At 42.9% G+C, this 21,920-nt stretch overlaps 1 protein-coding gene across 2 annotated transcripts in view; it reads right to left on the bottom strand.

The window, feature by feature from the left end:
* Window positions 1-21,920, bottom strand: part of LOC116991566 (cell migration inducing hyaluronidase 1) — a 122,861-nt gene that overhangs the window by 28,026 nt on the left and 72,915 nt on the right. For both annotated transcript variants that reach the window (XM_033050270.1, XM_033050271.1), the window contains exons 12-14: window positions 12,338-12,507; window positions 11,524-11,733; window positions 1,820-2,025 (exon numbers count right to left, since the gene is read on the bottom strand). In XM_033050270.1, coding sequence (XP_032906161.1) covers window positions 1,820-2,025; window positions 11,524-11,733; window positions 12,338-12,507 — 586 coding nt within the window. The remainder of the gene's footprint in view (window positions 1-1,819; window positions 2,026-11,523; window positions 11,734-12,337; window positions 12,508-21,920) is intronic.

Consider the following 21,920-nt stretch of genomic DNA (forward strand, 5'->3'; position numbering starts at 1 on the left):
CTGTTTCACAAGTCCACAGTTCCCCATGATTGGCAACACATATGGATAAGGTGGTGAAGAAGGCATACAGGATACTGGCCTGCACTAGCCAGTGCTTAGAATATTGGAGCATGGAGGACTTGGTCCATCTTTAGAACATTTTGGTCAGGCCTAAACTGAAATAATGTGTGCGGTTCTGCTCACCAACTGTGGGGGGAGGGGAGGGAGTGGTGAGGGAGGGGATGGAGAGTGAGGGGGGATGGAGAGTGAGGGGGGATGGAGAGAGAGAGGAGATGGAGAGAGAGGTGGGAGGGAGGCAGGAGGGAGGAGTGAGGTGGGAAGGGAGGGGGGAGGTGGGAGAGAGATGCAATCAATTAACCATTTGAAAATACTGAAGACCAATTGGGAGGTCATGGATGAGAAAGATTGATAGAGGCAGTTGCCGTTTGTCATTTATTAGCTAGAATTTGAACTTTATTTGCCAATTACTTTTCAAAAATGCTAATTGCCATTATATTGTAGACCTTGTTCACAAGAGGCACATTTATTTCTCATCTCTAGCCATCATGAAGCCATTACAATCAACGATGTTGTACGGAATAGGCTTTGATGCCATTTCTCGAAAATGGTTAATTAGTTAATTAGAATATTAAATAGAAATTCACAGTGAAATTTGGCACCTGGACCTGTGGTTGCAGAAAATTAGTTCACAATTCAATCAGTAGATGCAGTTATGAATCCATTGTTGGAAAAAAAAAAAACTAACAAGAGTTTATCCGCTGCAGATCCAGGATAAAAGCCCTGGGAGGAAGTCTATCTACAGGGGAAACTATCTACCATGTGGAACCTAATCAAAGGCCTTGCTGAAGTCCATATAGAATTTGTCTACTGTCTTTTCCTCATCGACCTTCTTGGTTACTTCCTCAAAAAACAGATATATTTTCCAGTTGTATCATTATTTGTTTCTACCAATTAATATTTCAATGCTCAGTATACTTCAAGCACTAATCTTGAATACCCCCATTACATATTGTAACCTTTCTTCATATGAACATATTGTGGTAATTGGGGACAGATACTATAGTTAGGGGGATAGATACTGCCCTCTGCGGCCATGAATGCAAGTCTTGAAACTGTGTGACCTGCTGTAAGGCCAGATCCACATTAAAACGAATAGACAAGAAAGGAGATGTGTTCAGACAATGTATAGCTCAGGCCCACATCAAAAGCAAGGTAAGCATCCCAAAATATGCTGGTCAATAGGAGGGCGGTGGAGGCGGGTTCTATGGATGCCTTCAAGGGAGAGCTAGATAGGGCTCTTAAAAACAGCAGAGTCAGGGGATATGTGGAGAAGGTAGGAACGGGGTACTGATTGAGGATGATCAGCTGTGATCAGCTGACTCGAAGGGCTCAATGGCTTACTCCTGCACCTATTGTCTATTAATAGGTTAAATGGCCACTGTGGACTGCCCCTAGATAAATGGTAGAATCTAAGGGGGAATTAATGGGAGCATGGGGAGAATAGGTCAGAAGAAACATTAATGGGGAAGAGGGATTTCTCTTTGAACCAGTGTACACTTGCTAGGCTGAAATGGCATCCTTTTATGCTGTAGAGATATAACGTAATTCTTCTGAACCTCTCCATCCATCCAGCATCGTCTGGCTGTACAAACCCATACCAGCATCACTATTACATCCCCAAAAGAGAGGAACCTGCCAAATGGCTTAGATAGACACAAAGTGCCGGAGTAACTCAGTGGGTAAGGCAGCATCTCTGGAGAAAAAGGACGGGTGCCGTTTCGGGTCAGAACCCTTCTTCAGACTGGGCTGGATGGCTTACTTGCAGTCCTGTTGAGGTCTGGGCACGTAGCCTGGGTACACCCCGTCCGTTATCATCCTGCACATCTTGCTGTTGCGATCTGACGGGAGCAGGGTCCCTGCTTTGACCAACAAACCGAGGCAGTGGTCGAATGTGTTTCGTTCCTCTGCCCCATCTTCAGTGAAGAAGCAGTGCCCCAAGGTCTTGTAGCCAATGACGTCTTTCACCTAAAAGGGAAAAATTAACCTATTAAAACTTTATGTCCGCCGGTGACAATTCCATTCAATCCTGCCCCCACCTTCCTTAACCTCCTGTCCAATGCTGATTCTTAATATTCCTCATGCAGTGATGTGTAAATGGGGTGCTTGATGGGTGATGTGGATTCAGTGGCTGAAGGGCCTGTTTCCATGCTGAATACCTCATTGGAAACCTTCCAACTATCATTAATCGGACATTATTGGACCCTGTCTTGCACTAAACATTATACCCTTTTTCCTGCATCAGTAAACTGTGGACAGCTTGAATGCAATCCCTTTCTCATGCTTTCACCATGTAGCCTATGATGTCCTTACTAATCAAGACTTAATTGAGGTACAGTATACACAATTATGACTGGTAATATAAAGTGTATATAAGTTCATGTCATAACAGCAGAATTAGGCCATTTGGCCTGTTGAGCCTACCCCACCATTAAATCATGGCTGATCTATCTTTCCCTCTCAATCTCATTCTTCTGCCCCCTTCCCATAACGTTGACAGCCTTACTAATCAATAATCTGTCAATCTCTGCTTTAAAAATACCCAATGACTTGGCCTCTACAGCCGCCTGTGGCAGTGAATTCCACAGATTCGCCACCCTCTGACTAAAGAAATTCCTCCTCATCTCCTTTCTAAAGGTACCTCCTTTTATTCTGAGGCTATCCCCTCTGGCCCTAGACTCTCTCACTAGAGGAAACATCATCTCCCATCAACTATAACCAGGCCTTTCACTATTCAGTAGAATTCACTGAGGTCCCCCCCCTCATCCTTCTAATCCTTCTAACCAGCGAGGACAGGCCCAGTGCCTTCAAACACTCAACATACGCCAACACAATCATCCCCAGGATCATTCTCGTAAACCTCCTCTGGACCCTCTCCGAAGTCAGTACATCCCTCCTCAGATATGGGGCCCAGAACTGCTCACAATACTCCAAATGTGTTCTGGCCAGTGCCTTGTAAAGCCTCCGCACTACATCCTTGTTTTTATATTCTAGTCCACTTGAAATAAATGCTAACATTGCATTTAGATTGTGAGAACGTTTTCTCCTCAGCAGAGATGGTCACAACGAAAGGGCATAGGTTACAGATAAAGGGGAAGAGACTTAGAGGGAATTTGAATGTGTTTTTCCCACTCACAGGGTGGTTGAAATCACGGCGTGCACAATGTAAGGAGGTGGTAGAAGTGGCTACTTGCAATATTTCACGAATATTTAGATAAGCACTTGAAAGTCATGGTACTGCCAACTACACAACCAGTGCTGATAAATAGGATGAGTAGATAAGAACGATGCTGGCACAGCCACTGTGGGCTAAAGGATCTATTTCTATGCAGTATGACTGTGGAAATAAAGTTACTGTGGGAAATCAAATTAATCAAAATGGACAACTTTTCAGTTTAAAAGATTACAAATGATTCAGGATGTGCCACAAACCAGTTTACAGCAGATCATAAATAAAAACAGAAAATGCTGGAAATACACAGACATTGCCTCAATCGCCGAGGAGAAAACAGATTTAACATTTCTGCCTGATGTCTTTTCATCTAATTTTTTTGTTTAAACCTAAAACATTAGCTCTGATTCTGTCTCCATGGATGTTGCCTAGCCAACTGAGTTTCTCTAGCATGTCCTAGTTTTATTTCAGATTTACAGCATCATAGCTAATACAGCACAGAAACAGTTCATACAACCTACCATTAGAGTGCCGAACATCAAGTAACTATTTACTAATCCAATTTACCAGCACGTGCCCATTGTTATACAATGCCTATTCATGTGCTTATCCAGATGCTTCATAAAAGTTGAGTGCACCTTTCTAAACCCCTCTCGAGGCAGCACATACCAGGTTACCATCACCCTCTGGGTGAAAAAAAATAATTCCTCAGAGCCCTGTAGAACCCTTAATCCTCATATTAAAACCATGCCCTCTGAACATTGACACGTCTGCCATGGGGAAGAAAATGTCTTAACATCTACCCTGTCTATACCTCTCAGTTATCCAGTCTTTATCATAAAACATAGAACAGTACAGCACAGGAACTGGCCCATCGGCCCACAATGTTTGTGTCGAACATGATGCCTAGTTAAACTGATCTAATCTGCCTGTACATGATCCATATCCCTCCATTCCCTGCAGATTCATGTGCCCATCTAAAGGCCTATAATACGCCACTGTCGTATATATCTTCACCACCACCCGTGCCAGTGCGTTCCAGGCCCTCACCACTCATATAATAACCATATAATAATTACAGCACGGAAACAGGCCATCTCGGCCCTACAAGTCCGTGCCGAACAATTTTTTTCCCTTAGTCCCACCTGCCTGCACTCATACCATAACCCTCCATTCCCTTCTCATCCATATGCCTATCCAATTTATTCTTAAATGATACCAACGAACCTGCCGCCACCACTTCCACTGGAAGCTCATTCCACACCGCTACCACTCTCTGAGTAAAGAAGTTCCCCCTCATGTTACCCCTAAACTTCTGTCCCTTAATTCTGAAGTCATGTCCTCTTGTTTGAATCTTCCCTATTCTCAAAGGGAAAAGCTTGATCACATCAACTCTGTCTATCCCTCTCATCATTTTAAAGACCTTTATCAAGTCCCCCCTTAACCTTCTGCGCTCCAGAGAATAAAGACCTAACTTATTCAACCTATCTCTGTAACTTAGTTGTTGAAACCCAGGCAACATTCTAGTAAATCTCCTCTGCACTCTCTGTATAAAAAAAACATCCAGGAATCTGCATTAAATATCTGCCTTTCACCTTATAGCGATGCCCTCTAATGTTGTACATTTCCACTCTGGGATAAAGGCTCTGACTGCAAATCACAACCTGATAGCTGTAACATCTTTCCCGGTCATATTGGTGTTATTGGGATCTTGCTTGACATGTTACCTATATTACAACTGCTATACTTCAAATTATGACAAAAAAAGTCTTGCTAAGCGCTCTTCATTTTCTCTGCGAATTTCAAAACATGGAATTTTAACTTGACCAGCGGATCAAAGTCCACGAAGAATGCTGGCTAAAGAGCAGGATTATCATAACCACCCTTTAGAAACTCAACACCATCTTGTTCTGAAAAGCATTCATAACTTGTTTACTTAAATACATGTCAAAATGAGAAAACACAGTTTACCACAGTGAGGAACAGTCAGTGGCGCACATTCATTTTACATTTTGTCATTATACACGTTTGCTGGTTTTTGTAGGATTTATATATAATTAGGATTATTACATTTTAAATATTCAGAGGGGATTAATCATGAGTTATATTGGTTCAATACTTAGCCATTAGTTACACCAATCTAACACAAGCATATTCCAAAATATTAATTGATAAAAGCTGGTTTGAAGTTGGGGGAAGAGAAAACAGCAAGATTAGTTTTGGTCCAAAAAATAAAACATTGCATATGCCGAAAGACTGAAATAAAAACAGAAGTATGTTATAACATCCTCAGTGAGTCTGCCAATGAGAGAAAAATCGAGTTAACATTCAAAGTTGATATTTCAGCAAAGAGCTGTCAAGGGCATACAAAAACAATGTTTTCAATGTTTTATTCTCCTATTGTTTTCAAGATATTCAAACCATATGCTGTTAAAAATAATGACACCATCTTGCAAGTGGTTGATTATACTGATAATTAAAGTGATATTTGTCAGTTTTGGCCAATTCCTTCCAAAAGCATAAATCATTAGAGAGAAATGAATTAAGTAAAATGAGACTTAAACTCATTGATTACTGGCATTTGGATGAAGCCAGATTGGGCAGGAACCCAGAAACAGAGTTCCTTTTATATAACTGCATCAATAATGGCAGGTTGAATAATGACAGCATTAATTCAATGCACTATTTAGTACTAAGCTCCAATCTCCAGCACATAAAGAATTCATATCCAGAGAAAACATCATGGTTATGATATTTTTACATAAAATAGTTCAGACAATTCTTTTATGTTTTTCTCAGGAAGGAATAATCAGGTTTAAGTGCAAAGCTTATCCATCTGGACTACTTTTCTAATGCCTTTCATTCCTGTGCAAAAATAGGGATGGTGGCAAAATGAAGGTCTGATCTCAGAGGAAGATGAGAGAGGAAACAGTGGTATGGAGGGAGTGTTACTGGAGCAGTTAAGTGGCACAAGGAGAAAGAGAGAAGTGTCAAAGTAAAGTAGGAAGAAGGGTCTCGACCCAAAACGTCACCCATTCCTTCTCTCCAGACATGCTGCCTGTCCCGCTGAGTTACTCCAGCTCTTTGTGTCTATCTTAGGTAGAGAGAGAAACTGGGATAAGGGAGTGGAGTTTCAGTTTTCCGTGTTAATATTTGTCCCAATTTACCGTGGCCTCACCCAGTCTCATCGCACTGAAACTGGCCTTCCTCCATTCAATTATTTTTTATTTTGGTTTGGCTTTTCCTCTGTGTCTCCAAACTAAATCCTAAGATGTTATGATCACTAACTCTTATATGCGTCCCTATCAAAACATGACCCACCTCATTCCCTAGAACCTCCTTCCATGTTGGTCTACCACCTTACCCTTCCTTCACTATTACAACAGGATGATTGAAGTCCACTAGTATAGCCGCCCAATAGTGTTTACAATTCTCTGTAATCGCCCTGTATATTTGCTGCTCTATATCTTCCCGCTCAGTGGTGACCTATGCAATGTACCATGCATCATCATTTTGCCTTGAGTTGCCTTTAGTTTTAGTTATAGAGATACAGCTCGGAAATAGGCCCTTCGGCCCACTGGGTCAGCGCCAATCTGCGATCCCTGCATTTTAACGCTATCCTACACACTCCAATTAACCTATATACCTGTACGTCTCTGGAGTGTGGGAGGAAACCAAAGATCTCGGAGAAAAACTCACGGAAACGGGGAGAACACCCAACCTCCGTACAGACAGCACCCGTAGTCAGGATCAAACCTGGGTCTCAGGCACAGCAAGCGCTATAAGGCAGCAACTCTACCACTGCCCCACCTGGCCCTATCGCTCTTTCTTAACTCTAATCAAACAGATTGTGACCCTTCTGCTACATATTCTCCCCCAACCACTATTTAAACAATGCTGCATCCTTCCTTCCCTATCCTTCCTTAACATTTTGCATCAGGAATAGTCAGTGCCCAGTTCTATCCCTTTTTCAGGCAAGTTTCACATCAAAATCACACACGGCTTATCACACCCCTTTTACCACTCTCTGCATATTTTCAGATATACACGTTAAACCAAATTAAGTCCCATCATTTGTGTTTTCACAGACCTCAATAAAATCCTTACACTAATGTAACCTGGTCTGAACTGCCTTCCCGTTTCTTTTGCTTTGTTGCTTCTATTTCTGCCTCCTTGTTCTTCCTTATTTTGACTGGATTGGCTGGCACACTGTAAGACTTCATCCCTTCACAATACACTCTAGTTATCTCTTTGCCTTGCCTTGCAGTATTTTCCTTTATCTCTTTGTCTTGCCTTCCTAAATATATGCTGACCTGAACCCTACCGTTTGTTTCCAGCCTAACTTTGGTCCTTTCTGATTCTACCTCAGGTTCCCATCTTCACCGTCGTATTGGCTTCACGCTTCCCCAACAGCTCCGGTGGCCTTTCACACTAGAGCATTGGCTCTGTTCCTGTTGTCCTGCCACCAATCTGTCTTACAGAGCTTCCATCTACCAATGATGCAAACCCAGCAATCTAAAGCACTTGCTTCTACCATATCTCTCCAGCCAGGGATGGCACAGTGGTGCAGCGGCAGAGGTGCTGCCTTCTCAGAGCCAGAGACACGGGTTCAAACCAGACTACGGGTGCTGTCTGCTTGGAACTTATATGTTATCCCTATGACCGCGTGGGTTTTCTCCAGGTGCTCCGGTTTCCTCCCACACTCCACATATGTACTGGTTTGTAGGTTAATTAGCTTTGGTAATTGTAAAATTATCTCTAGTGTGTAGAATAGTGTACACACTAGGGTTGTTCGCTGGTTGGTGCGGACTCAGTGGGCCCGAGAGCCTGTTTCCTCTCTGTATTTTATCCAACCTATCTTTCTGTTTTCAGAACAACAACGGATTTCCCAACGTTCATCCTCATTATACAGCATCTGCTCTGCATTTGTCTACTCACTCAAGTTAATTAAATCCCACTGGAGCCTCTTTTCCATTCTCTTCACATTCCACCCCACTCCCAGCTTTGTTTTGTCTGCAGACGTGGAGATGATACATTTAGTTCCCTGATCCAAGTCATTGAACAGCTGGTGCCCAAGCATTGTTTCCTGTGGCATCCCCTAGTTAGTGCTCACCATTCAGCATCAGATCAATTATTCCTACACTACTTGTAGGGTGGCACAGTGACGTAGCAGTAGGGCAGCTGCCTTACAGCGCCAGAGACCCAGGTTTGATCCTGACTACGGGTGCTGTCTGTACGGAGTTTGTACGTTCTCCCTGTGATCGCATGGATTTTCTATGGGTGCTCCGGTTTCCTCCCACACTCCAAAGACGTACAGGTTTGTAGACTTATTGGCTTCGGTAAAATTGTGAATAGTGTTAGTGTGTGTAGTGATCGCTGGTCGGCGCGGATCTGTAAGGCCAAAGGGCCTGTTTCCGCACTGTGTCTCTAAAGTCTCAACTCTAAGCACCAGAGGTCAGGATGGAACCAGATGCCTTTCTAAATCTCCTCTGTCGAGTTGAAAGCACATCTAACATGATGGTCCAGAGTTTAACTCTGAATCAAGGAGGACTTTCAACAATATAACACTTTCTTGGTAATGCACTGAAGGTCAGCGCAAAATTTATGCTCATATCCCTGGAACAGCATTTGAACCCATGTTCCTCAATTCTGAAATGAGATTCCTGTCAACAACGCATGATAGATAGCTTTTCTGATACATCTTTAAAGAAATGGATACGGCAAGATATATTTTTATACGATTAGGAAATATGCTTGACTAATGCTAAGTTTACTTTTCACTGAATAGATTTATTGTACAATGGTGATTCATGTTGCTGCAGGGCAAAATTCACTAATCCCAAGGTACTCGAGAGAGAGAGCCAAGTTTTAAGAGATGTGTTGTTGGCGTTAATACAGAATTGCCATTTCTGCTACCAGTCCATAGATGGTAAACGTGTAAAACATCACACCCGTATTGCTATGCCATCCATGGGAATATCTGACCAGCTAAAAGGTTCCAAGAGATTAATTCTGAAGAGTGTTGAAAAGGGGCTTGCATTAAATCCGGACAGGGAACAGGCAAATGAAACATACACCAGATTCAGTAAACATTAAAAGGTTAGTTTAAAGTTACAAGTGAAAAACACATCAGAACTAAACACACAGCGCGTGAATGTTTAAAATGGGTAACTTGACTCGTTCTTGGAATGTCACACAGCACTGTATCATGCCATGTGTGGTTGAATAATGTTGGTTTGCAGGTTTAAATATTGCAACTGGACTGAAGGATGGAAGCAGCATAAAGTTAAGACGAGCAAACAATATTTTAATTTATGTCTCGGTAGAGTCATGACTTCACTCGCTGTGTTTGAGTGGTCAGTGCAGAAACTTTCCACTGATGCTTGAATGCCAAGGTTTGGAAAGCAAATGAGCTTGGTAATGTATAAATGGAGCACAGAACACGAGTCAAGTTCTGTGGAGGACAAGTCAATTGATATATGTAAGGCAGAGATAGATAGATTCTTGATTAGTATGGGTGCCAGGGGTTATGGGGAGAAGGCAGGAGAATGGGGTTGAGAGGGAAAGATAGATCAGCCATGATTGCATGGCAGAGTAGACATGATGGGCCAAATGGTCTAATTCTGCTCCTATCACATGAACTGATCTCCATGTGAAGAATGGAATTCTATAATTGAGAATCTAAATCCATCTGTAAGTAACTCATGTAATAGCAACATGGAAAATAGGTGCCGGAGGAGGCCATTTGGCCCTTCGAGCCAGCACTGCCATTCATTGTGATCATGGCTGATCATTCGCAATCAGTAACCCGTGCCTGCCTTCTCCCCATATCCCTTGATTCCGCTAGCCTCTAGAGGTCTATCTAACTAAAGATTAGAATGTTATAAAGCCAAATGAAAATTGAAATATCCTGCTAAAATTTAGAAAGATATCCAAAATATGGGAAAATGTCAGAATGCATTTATCCCAGTATGATTCTGCACATAAATAAAACCTGCACATAACTAAAAAATCTTGCACTTCTATAGCCGCATTTACAACCTCAGGAGGTACCGCACTGTTTTAAAATGGATGGAGTTCTTTTTAATGGCAAGGTAAAATATTGCAGGTACTGCATCTGTAATAAAATCAGGAAAAGCCAGAAATATTCAGCAGACCATTTAATATCTGTGGAGTAAAAAATACTAGTTAAGGTTTCCTGTTGAAGGCCTCTTGAAAAAAAATCATCCTTCTGAGATGCCAACTGACTTGTACAGTAATTTTTGAAGTGCAGTTATTTACGTGATAAATAAGTTAAGAAGGAACTGCAGATGATGGAAAATCGAAGGTAGACAAAAAAGCTGGAGAAACTCAGCGGGTGAGGCAGCATCTATGGAGCGAAGGAAATAGGCAATGTTTTGGGTTGAGATCCTTCTTCAGAAGAGTCTGAAGAAGGGGTTCGATTGGGACTCGATTGGGACTATCCCAACATTTAAGATAAACATTTAAGAGTCTGAAGAAGGGGTTCGGCCCGAAACGTTGCCTATTTCCTTCGCTCCATAGATGCTGCCTCACCCGCTGAGTTTCTCCAGCATGGTCTACCTACGTGATAAATATGGTCACTAATTAGTACACGTCAGGATCCATGCAAACACCATAATGTGCAAATGGTTTAATTTAGTTTAGAGATACAGCGCGGAAACAGGCCCTTCGGCCCATCAAGCCTGCACTAACCAGCGATCCCCGTACACAACACTATCCTGCACATCAAATAGTCAGTTCATTGTTTATGTGGATATATCTTGATCAAACTGCTGAGCTTTCCAACACAAGAAATAGTCCCACAATATACCCTTTATATCCACTTGCAAAAGGTGATGCCTTAATCTCCAATTAATATTTGAACAACAACACCTCCATCACCATTCCTGATTAGTTCATTGGAACATAAGCCTGAATTATAGCTCAAGTCTCTCGATAACATAATGACAATTTGAATGGAATTTGTGAAGGCTGAGGGTCAGGTTTAGTGGGAACTGGGCCAAACGCAGGCAGGTGGGACTAGTGTAGATGCAACATGTTGGACGGTGTGGGCAAGTTGGGCCGAAGGGTCTGTTTCCATGCTATAATTTAATGTTGTTGAATTCAGAGCATTCACAAGGATAAATTTATGTCTATTGTAGGGTCATTTTGCTCTGTAACATAAAAACTGTTGGAACATATATAATTGCAATACAATACAATACAATTTATTTGTTGTCATTTGAACCCAGAGGTTCAAACGAAATTTGGTTTCTTGATTGGCCATTACTCACCAGCAATCCATTGGATCCATGAATGGTCACACATCGCGAGAAAGAATCGTGAATAGAGACTTCCTTCACGTATGTTGGCGGGGTGTAGCCCCCTTTCCCGTCCACATCTCCTGTCATGTGGAAATGAATAGGGTAGTGGCCCATGGACTGCTGGCCCATGTGTTTCAGCACAGCACCTTCAATGTGAACTGCTTTGAAACCCACACCCATCTGCAGAATACACGAGAGAGACAACATTCAAGTATAAATATACTGCACTCAGTTCAGTAAATCCAGAATAATCAAATAACCCATGCAACAACCTATGGTGAAAATCTTTACATCTCTTCAATAGACACAAAATGCTGGAGTAACTCTGCAGGACAGGTGGCATCTCAGGAGAGAAGGAATGGGTGCAGTTTCGGGTCTGATGTTTCAGACTGAAGTCTGAATGTCTCGACCCGAAATGTCACCCATTCCTTCTCTCCGGTGAAGCTGCCTGTCCTGCTGAGTTACTCCAACATTTTGTGTCTATCGTAGGATTAAACCAGCATCTGACGTTCCTTCCTGCCTGTTATCCATTGAGTTCTGACCCAAAACATCACCTATTCCTTTTCTCCAGAAATGCTTCCAGATCCACTGAATTTCTCCAGCATTTTGTGTCTCTCCTGTTATCCATAAACAAATTATGTTAAATGTTGGAACTGCTAAGTGTTTTCTCCCTGGTCAATGTCAGTCGAGATTTATTTAAATTAACTCTGCTAATGACAATTGACAATTATTTTAATTTAGTATTTCCATCAATGTCAGGAATAGTTTGTTTTACTTCACCTACCTTAATATGGCCGCCAACTGTGTCAAACTCAAAATACGTGCAAGCATTGTTGCCGTAGCACTGTGCTTCCATTTCTCCCATGATGACGATGTTTCTGGATAGTATTCCCACTTCTGCTCGCATGTCGACGCCATCTACTTCCCGTCCCATGTGCAAATACTTGGCTTTTCCTAAAAGATTGAAAGTACACGGTCAGTACCAACTTAGTCCACCTGTCAAGCAGCTCCAGCACCAGGATCACCGTGGGCCAAAGAGAGGGGCCAATGCACTTTCCATCCAGCCCTCAGCTTCACTTCAGGCCTGGCTAACACACTGATCATGATCAAATTTGTTTGAATGGGCTTGCTGACTCCGTGATCATAAGGCAACGCAATAAATATTTAGAGTTATTTTACCTAATCTTACTGCTCTTAGTTATTCTTCATACCTGGAGATGCTTTCATTATCTAAAATATGGATGAATTGTTTTTTGATTATCTAAATCTATTTGAATATTCTCTAAGTGCAGTGGTGCTCTGGGGCATGTTCGGGACCAGCCCACCCCTCACTGTGGCACAGTGGACAGGTGTGGAGTACCCTTGCAATCCGTCCTCTGCATCTGGAAAAGGGGTGTCTGAACAGGATGATTCTGTGCAGTGAGTCCAGGGATATGGCACTGGCTGGCTTAATTCAGCCCATCCAAAACACTGCCCAGTTCACAGACAGAGAGGTTGTATGACGATAGGCCACCCCACCGCCTTTACCAGCTTCGACATCAACAATCTTTATAGCTTATGCTCTATGTCTACACCAGCCACACAGAAGAGGAAGGATGATTGGAATGACACAATAAAAGTTGTCTTGTCTTTCCGTGTCACACCGACCTAGGTACTGCAACACATTTAATGCAGGTCTGGCCATGGCAAGTGGAACCTAGCCAATTGCTTTGCAAATGAAAAACAGATTGCTTATATTTTCCTGACAAGTTAAACTTTAAAATCTTTGGGATGAGGATGGCTTGCTTCCAGCATGCTTGTGTGGGGGTATTGTGGATGATGATGTCAATGTGGGAACCACAGACTCTTCAATCGGGTCAGGATGAGTGGGAGGGTAGTGTGAGGTCTCACTCTCTGCTTCTGCCGAGACCGAAGCACAGCTTTGGGGTTCTCATTCCGAATGCTCCTTCTCCACTCTGAGCAGTTAAACGTCAGAGATTATCAGGGGGTGGTACGGATGTTGCACTTCAAGGAAGCTTTGAGCACTTTCCTTGCACCTATCCCTTTATACAACTCATAACCTCTTCTGCTTTTGAGTTTGGAAACAGGGCACGTTTCAGAAGTCTGGCGTTGGTCACGTGAGTGACATATATGTCAGATCATTTTCATTAACAAGTAACAACTTGCTCAATTATTTAGATACACATTGTATGAGTGGTGGGTTACAACCTTAATAGCTGTTGAAATTAGCCCAGGGTTCAGAAGCTTATTAGAGGACAGGTATCACTGCTTTCTGGGAGGTTTGTGCCAGATCTGAGCTTAATCTTCAAATAATATTTTCTTCAATCAAACAAAGGATATGCTGGCACAATGAAGGTGCTGGTAAACTTCATCATCAATGTCTGCCTAGTCTGAGAAGTTGCTCTAGACATGTGGACTGTAGTTCATGTTTTCCATTGTTTCATTGTGAACCTTTATTGGTGGGGGACAGGTAGTAAAGGTGGTCTTGAAGATGTAAGGCATAAGCAAAGATGCTATAGCAAGCAAGATAGATCACTCGACCAAAAAGACGTAGTACGGTCATGGGCAGATTCATGGGTAATTTTCGGCCCCATTTCCGTAACCGGCTTCCGTCTCCGCACCAAAGATCCCATAGGATACTAGTGCGGAGATGGAAGCCGGTAACGGAAACATCCTCGTAAAAATAAAAGTTATTTGGGAAAAATGTCCTCCTCATTTTCAGAATTATAATTTATTAACACAAACTGTTCCCCCACAACGCTGATTACACTGCGAGTCGGGTCGGGTCGGGTCCGGTCCGGTTACTGAAATGGATGAAAAAAAGGCCCACGTTCCGCTCCGTTGCCCATTGCATTTAGAAGTGGTCTATCTTGCTTGTTATAGGATCTTTGGGCATAAGGGTCTATCAAAGTCTTTTATGTTCATGTTAACAATGTCTTGGCTCGGTCTCAAAGTGTGTGCAAATGCAAGCATTAAAAACTCCGTAACACAGCTCCAGCATTATATGCTTGCTGGAGCCAAGTCACTGAGGTTTTGTTCTGCAAGGTGGCTCTGCAAAATCATCCAAATTCAATAAAAGGAGAAGCAAACCAACATTGGCATTCTCTGCCAAGCCGGCGTCCCCAGCACTGAGGCCCTGGTTTCCCTCAGTTGTTTATGTTGGGCAAGTCATGGACTTTGCACGGCTGACAGCCGATTCCAGAAGCAGACCCCCTAATCCGAGGTATGCCATGGGAGGGTATCACCGTGTGGACAGCAAAAAGAGATTCAAGGTTGTGCTCAAAGCAATCTTGAGAATTGTAAACATTCCCGCTGACTCCAGGGAATCACCGTTCCTTAACCTTTAAAGAGGAGTATTTGGGAATTCAAACCTTCAGGCTACACATCTGGAGAACACAGAAGCTCTGCATCAACAGCGGAAGGAATGCACCGCCTCACAAATTAACCACTATCCCACCACATCAGGCACCACCCGACCCATCTGCGGAAGGATCCATGGGCCTCGTTAGCCAACTTGGACACAAAGGACTAGTGTAAACCAGTCATCCCTCAATCCTGAGCTACTGCTTAAATAAAAGGGCTAACTTAAAAAAGGAATACTGTATGCTCATCTCTGAAGGCAGGATTTTGCATAAAGAATTACTGGTTAATTTTAACAGACATTAACAATAACTTCTGTACCTCTTCTCAATGGCCTTCAATATCATCTCCTCATATTCTTATTAACGTGGCTACTACTGTGAATACAAGGTGGAGGCACACCAAGACATTATACGTCATTTATTCAATAGGTGGGCTTTACAATGTTGATGTTTCCTCTTTGGAACTAGAGATTGCAGATTCAAAATACATTGACTATAGCAAAATAACCACTCAGATGCTTTTTTTAAAGGGCTTTCCTCCTAATTACAACTTTTAACATCAACTCCTAACATGTATTGGGTCAGTTAATCTTAAAGCAGGTATAAACAATGATTGTGTTGGAAATGCTGGTTTAAACTGAAGAAAGACATAGAATGTTGAAGTAACTAAGTGGGACAGGCAGCATCTTTGGAAAGAAGGAATGGGTGACGTTTCAGGTCGTGACCAAGAAGGGTCTCAACCTGAAACGTCACCCATTCCTTCTCTCCAGAGATGCTGCATGTTCCGCTGAGGTACTCCAGCTTTTTGTGTCTATCTTCAGAAAAACTACAATTGCTTTCAACCCTCGTTGAAGCACAACTTTACTCCTGTGATGCCCATGATCTAATGACATCTGCTAGAAACTATCTACCACAGTGTGGGGCAAGGGCACCACTACCACTTCAGAATCCATTTCAAATCACACACCATCCAGACATGAAAGTATTTCTGTGCTCCTCAGTGTCACTGGGTCAAAACCCTGAAACCCCATTTGCATGCATTTGGCCCATTTCATATCTGTCTAAATGTCTTTTTCTTTTTTAAAGTCGTAACTGTATCCACTTCTATAGATTCCTCTGGCAGCTCATTCCTGACACAGACTACCCTCCGAGTAAAAAAAGTTGCCCCAGAAATTCCACTCACCTTAAGCCTGTGCACTTTAGCTTTAGTATGCTCTACCTTCTGAAAAAGACCGAGTGCTCACTTTATCCTTGCCCTTTGTGATCTTGTACACCTCAATAAGTCACACCCTCAGCCACTTGTATTCCAAGGAAAAAGACAGCCTTTCTAATTCACTGTAACTCAAACCCACAAGCCCATGTGGTATCACTGCTGCACCCTTTCCAATTTAATGACATCCTTCCTTAAACTGGGTGACCAGAACTGCATACAGTACTCCTAGTGTGGTCTCACGTATGGTTTAAAGATATATTATTGAAAATAACAAAGAAGATGAGAGGCTGCAATTCAATAATGTCAAAATTACGGACAATATTCACATCCATAATGAAAGTCAGCTTTGGCTCAATAAAAGCACTCAGGCGTAGAAGTGAAAGTTGTGGTTACACAGAGTTGTGGACTCGGAGAGAATGCAGTGGGTTCAACTCCAATCCTTTAGGCCTTGCGTCGTGGAAATAATTATGTACCACAAAAGAGATGCTTCATGGTCCCTACACGACAGTCCACAACTATTTTGGTTATGTGCCCATTACCTCAAAGTTTGGACCGACTCAGACTCTTGTCACAGTATCCTTCACCCGCTTCATTCATGTACATCAAAATGTACCCTCTGAGGGGTTGGAAAGATGATGAGGGACTGCTTGTGGGAAAGACAGCCAGTGGTCAGGGACTGAAATAGGGGGGTATTTACAATCCCCAAACAGCTGGGTATGGCTGAGGCACGTGGAGGGGCCATCGTATAGTTATGGTGGGAATGGAAGGTAAATCAGGACCTCACTATCAAGAGTAAAAAAATCTGATGATATAATCTTTGAAGTATCCAATGCTCTCAGTCTAGTTTAGTTTAGAGATACAGTGCAGAAACAGGCCCTTCGGCCCACCGAGTCTGTGCTGACCAGCGATTCTCACATACTAACATTATACCACACACTACGGACAATTTACATTTATACCAAGCCAATTAACCTACAAACGTGTACGCCTTTGGAGTGTGGGAGGAATCCGCAGCTTCCCAGAGAAAACCCACGCAGGTCATGGGGAGAACGTACAAACTCCGTACAAACATCACCTGTAGTCAGGATCAAACCCGGGTCTCCGGTGCTGTAAGGCAGCAACTGTACCACTGTGCCACAGTGCTGACCTAGACATCACATGGAGTGAATTGAATTGGCTATAGACTGGCTTCTGCAATGAATCAGATTTCTGGAGGAAGCAAGCTTGATCACTTATTCCGCACTTCAGGCTGAACATGATTGTGAATATACTGTAGAAACAAAGAACTGCAGATGCAGGTTTTATACCAACGATAAACACAAAGTGCTGGAGTAACTCAGCTTGTCGGGCAGCATCTTTGGAGATAAAGGGTAGGTGGCTTTTCGGGTTAGGACCCTTCTTCAGACTGAAATGATCTGAAGAAGGGTCCCGATCGGATACGTCACCCATCCTTTGTCTCCAGCGATGCTGTCTGACCTGCTGAGCTACCAGCGTTGTGTCTGACACTCAAATGCTGGGCCCCACCTTCACTGAAGATGAGGATAGTGTTGGGAATCTCATCCTTGTGTTTGTAGTTTAGATGTGGTAGGCTGCAGAGATTTATGATGAGTACTGGTTGTAAGATTGCTTGGCCCTGTCTATTACTACATGTTTTTTAGGTTTTTGGCATGCACATATCCCTGTACTGCAGCTTCACTATGCGGTTGGTTTAATTTTATTTGTTTAGTATTGCTGATTTAAATTGATTTTGAATCAAGCTATTTAAATTCAGTGGAGATTAATGGATTATGTGGAAGAAAATCAGAAACATATGCAAACAGTTAGAATTTCCAAATCTATGGCACGGTGCTGTGTTCAACTGAGTTTCCTCCATGATAGAAAAAAAAGTAAAGAAAATAAAAACATTAAGAAAAATAAATTAGACATCTTGGTCAAAGGCAAAGTGTACTTTGGTTGTCCTAACACAGACGCCTGTTACAACCTACGCCCAAGGCATTGTACATTTGCACAGTGGGTGGTTTGCCAAAATCTAGGGTTGGGTTCCTTGAAGTCCAGCATTTGATGGGGGGAGCAGGAGGGTGGGAAGTGAATGGAGGCACACTGGCCTTATAGTGGAGTATGTGGGGATGGAGGGCAGGGATGCACCAACAGCATTGTAAGAGGGTTTAGGTCTCCAGAACAGACAACGATGTTGCTGCACAGCAGTCTGGAGACCACGATTCAAAGCAGGAGCAGAGAATAGAACAATGAGGAAATGTGTTGTAATGCGAGGTGGCGTTCAGGAGGCTGACTGGAGATCAAAGGTGACTGGAGACACGGGACACGGCCGATGCTGGAATCTTGAGAACGAAAAGTCCACTTTGAGTGGAAAAGTCCTCCACTGAAAGTCAGTCACTAAGAACTATCATCCTGGATTTCACTAAGGTGGAAAACAAATATTTTATTAGGAAGGATTGCTGTCATCTTTTCACTGGTCCTCTGATGGACACAGGGATGGTTTAAATTTTGTGGACTCGTAAAATAGAATCACATTGTCACCAATCATATCAAATCCCCAATTTTCCCTCTGCCGCTTGTCAGGAGGTTCAGAGTTTACTTGCTGCAGATGTGGCCACCTAGACCGCAAGAAGTGTCCTGGAAATCCCACATGCTGAAGACTGCATGAAACTTGGGAAGTCAGCTTCCATGTTAATCCTTTCACTTCAAAATTAACCTCAAAAGCATTTCACGGTGCACGTGAGAATAAATTAATCTGAAACTGAACTGAACCCCTTTATCACACTTGATAACTCAAAACTTCCAGTCCCAGTAACATTCTTGTAAATATTATTTGCACCATTTCCAGTTTAATGACACCCTTCCTGGAGCAGGGTATTCAGAACTGTACCCTCACAGTTGGTAAGACCACACTTAAATTCTGTAAATATGGCCTTACCAACTTTTTGTATAGCTATAAAATGATGTCCTAATTCTTGTACCCAGTACAAAGGCAAGCGTGCCAACCAGGGGCAGGAGGTAGACAGTAAATGGTAGGGCCCTTCTTCATTACCATGTCTATCTGTATGATATGAATTATGCCCCTGCACCCCTTGCTCTCCCCGTTCTATGGCGCCCCAGGGCTCTCCCATTTACTGTGCAAATCCTGCCCTGGTTTGCCTTCCCAAATTGCAACACTTCTGCATTTATCCGAATCACACCCCATCTGCTATTCCTTGTCCCATGAACACACCTGCTCGGGATCCCATTGTAATCTTAGATATGCTTCTTCTCTCTTCACTATACCACAAATTTAGTGTAATCCGTGCACTTACTAACAATGCCACCTAATTCTCATCCACATCGCTTAGGCTTTCCAGCTTGACAACACCTATCCCATAACATGGTGATCAAAACTGGACACAATATTCTAAATGTGCCTCACCAACATCTTATATAACTGTGACATGACCTTTAAATCCAATACTCTGATGAAGGCCAGTGTGCTGAATGACTTTTTGACCACCATATCTATCTGTGATGTATTCACACTCCTTCCATTTATAAATTATGAGAACTTTAATGAGAAGATAAAGTGTGAGGAGAACCAAACAAAAACAAACTTAGCTGTAAAATGAATCACCCCAAAATTGGTTGCCCCAAATTTGTTATTTTATGAACACTTACAACCCAAGAGCTGTAGCCCCATCAAACCTGCCCCATGTTTATAGCTAGAGCATTTAGGGTAGTATGGTGGTGCAGCAGTAGAAACGCTGCCAAACAGCGCTTACTGCACCAGAGATCTGGGTTCGATCCTGACTATGGGTGATCTCTGTACAGAGTTTGTACGTTCTCCCCGTGACCGCGTGGGTTTACTCCGAGATCTTCAGTTTCCTCCCACACTCCATAGACGTACAGGTTGGTAGGTTAATTGGCTTGGTCTAAATGTAAAACAATTGTCACTAGTGTGTGTAGAATAGTGTTAATATGCGGGGATCGCTGGTTGGTGAGGACTCAGTGGGCCAAAAGGCCTGTTTCTGCGCTGTATCTCAAAACTAAACTAAAGCATTAGGAATTCCTATCCCTAAAATTATCTCCAACATGTTAATCTTCAATAATTGCATACTTTTCAATGTTGCCTAATTATTTGGTAATCTAACAGGGCCAGGTTTCTGCCCTGAGAATCACAGTTGCTAAATATTTTCAACCATTGTACTTCATCAAAGCAATTCTGAATTGTTAACATCTGGCACACATCAGGACATTAGCATATTCTGTAAACATTCCTATTGAACTGGGATAAAGTCTCCTTTCTTGGGATCAATCCAAGTAAACAACACATGCAGGAACAGTAACGCAAGGCTTGGCTCATTCTATGCCACTGTCACACACTCACATATAATTGCAAAAGCCTGATTGTAAATTCATCCTGAGAATTGATGTGTAGTAGATGATAAATGCAGGCTAGTGATTTTGGATTTTGGATTTTGACAGTTGTTCTCTTTAATTTTTTAGACAATCTTTTTCTTTTTTTTTTAAGAGGGAGAGAGAGAGAGGGAGGGAGAGGGGGAGAGGGGGATAGGGGAGAGGGAGAGAGGGAGGGAGGCAGAGAGAGAGGGAGAGAGGGACAGGGGGAGGGAGGGAGGGAGTGGGAGCGGGAGAGGGAGAGGGAGAGGGAGAGGGAGAGGGAGAGGGAGAGGGAGAGGGAGAGGGAGAGGGAGAGGGAGAGGGAGAGGGAGAGGGAGAGGGAGAGGGAGAGGGAGAGGGAGAGGGAGAGGGAGAGGGAGAGGGAGAGGGAGAGGGAGAGGGAGAGGGAGAGGGAGAGGGAGAGGGAGAGGGAGAGGGAGAGGGAGAGGGAGAGGAGAGGGAGAGGGAGAGGGAGAGGGAGAGGGAGAGGGAGAGGGAGAGGGAGAGGGACACTTTTATTGATCAAGGTTTGTTGATCATAATTTGAAGTCCACAGCTGCCTGTTTGGAGCAGTCACTGGGAAAACCTCAGGGAATGTTTGTATATAGACATCAAAGTTTCTCTAAATATCATCCACATCACGCTAATCATTGTGCAATGTCTTTCCAGGTCAATATTTTCAAATCACCACTTTGTCCTTATTTGTACCGAACTCTATCTGCCATGTTCTTATTCATTTCACCATTCTATGACAGCCCAAAGTCTATTAATCTGGTATCCACTTTGCCAAGTTTCCTACAATTTACAAAGTTTATAATGGTGCTGCCTAAACAGAAGTCACAGTTATTTATAATATTGTGCATGTAGCATAAGTATTGGTCTCAGTCAGGTCCAAAATTGAACACTGATTCCCCAACAGCTCTAACCAAGGGTCCGGATCCAAGCATCGCAGTGAATGAAACAGAATTTGAATAGACAACGAAGAGGAAAAGCAACGTGTATTCATACAACATATTTAACAAATGGGATTGAAACTATTTATAACCAGCAGCAAAACAAAAAGGATCAGTATCTGTGAAATTGTCCGTCAAGTGAGGAACTTGAGAAAAGAGAGTTCAGGATGACCGATGCACACGGAGTGTAAGTGCTCAGCAAAATGGTCACCTAGTCTGCGCTCAATCTCACGGAGTAGAGGAAGCCACAACGAAAGCAGCAAATGCAGTACACAATGTTGGAGGGCGTGAATGCGAATCTCTGCTTGACCTGAAAGGGCTGTTTCAGGCGCAGAATGGTGATGAGGGAGGACTGCTGAACTATTGGATTGTAATGTGTGGAAATACATTAGATAGTTTACTTTAGAGATACAGCGTGGAAACGGGCCCTTTGGCCCACCAAGTCCGTGCTAACCA

Source organism: Amblyraja radiata, chromosome 34, assembly GCF_010909765.2.
Source record: "Amblyraja radiata isolate CabotCenter1 chromosome 34, sAmbRad1.1.pri, whole genome shotgun sequence".
Lineage (NCBI taxonomy): Eukaryota > Metazoa > Chordata > Chondrichthyes > Rajiformes > Rajidae > Amblyraja > Amblyraja radiata.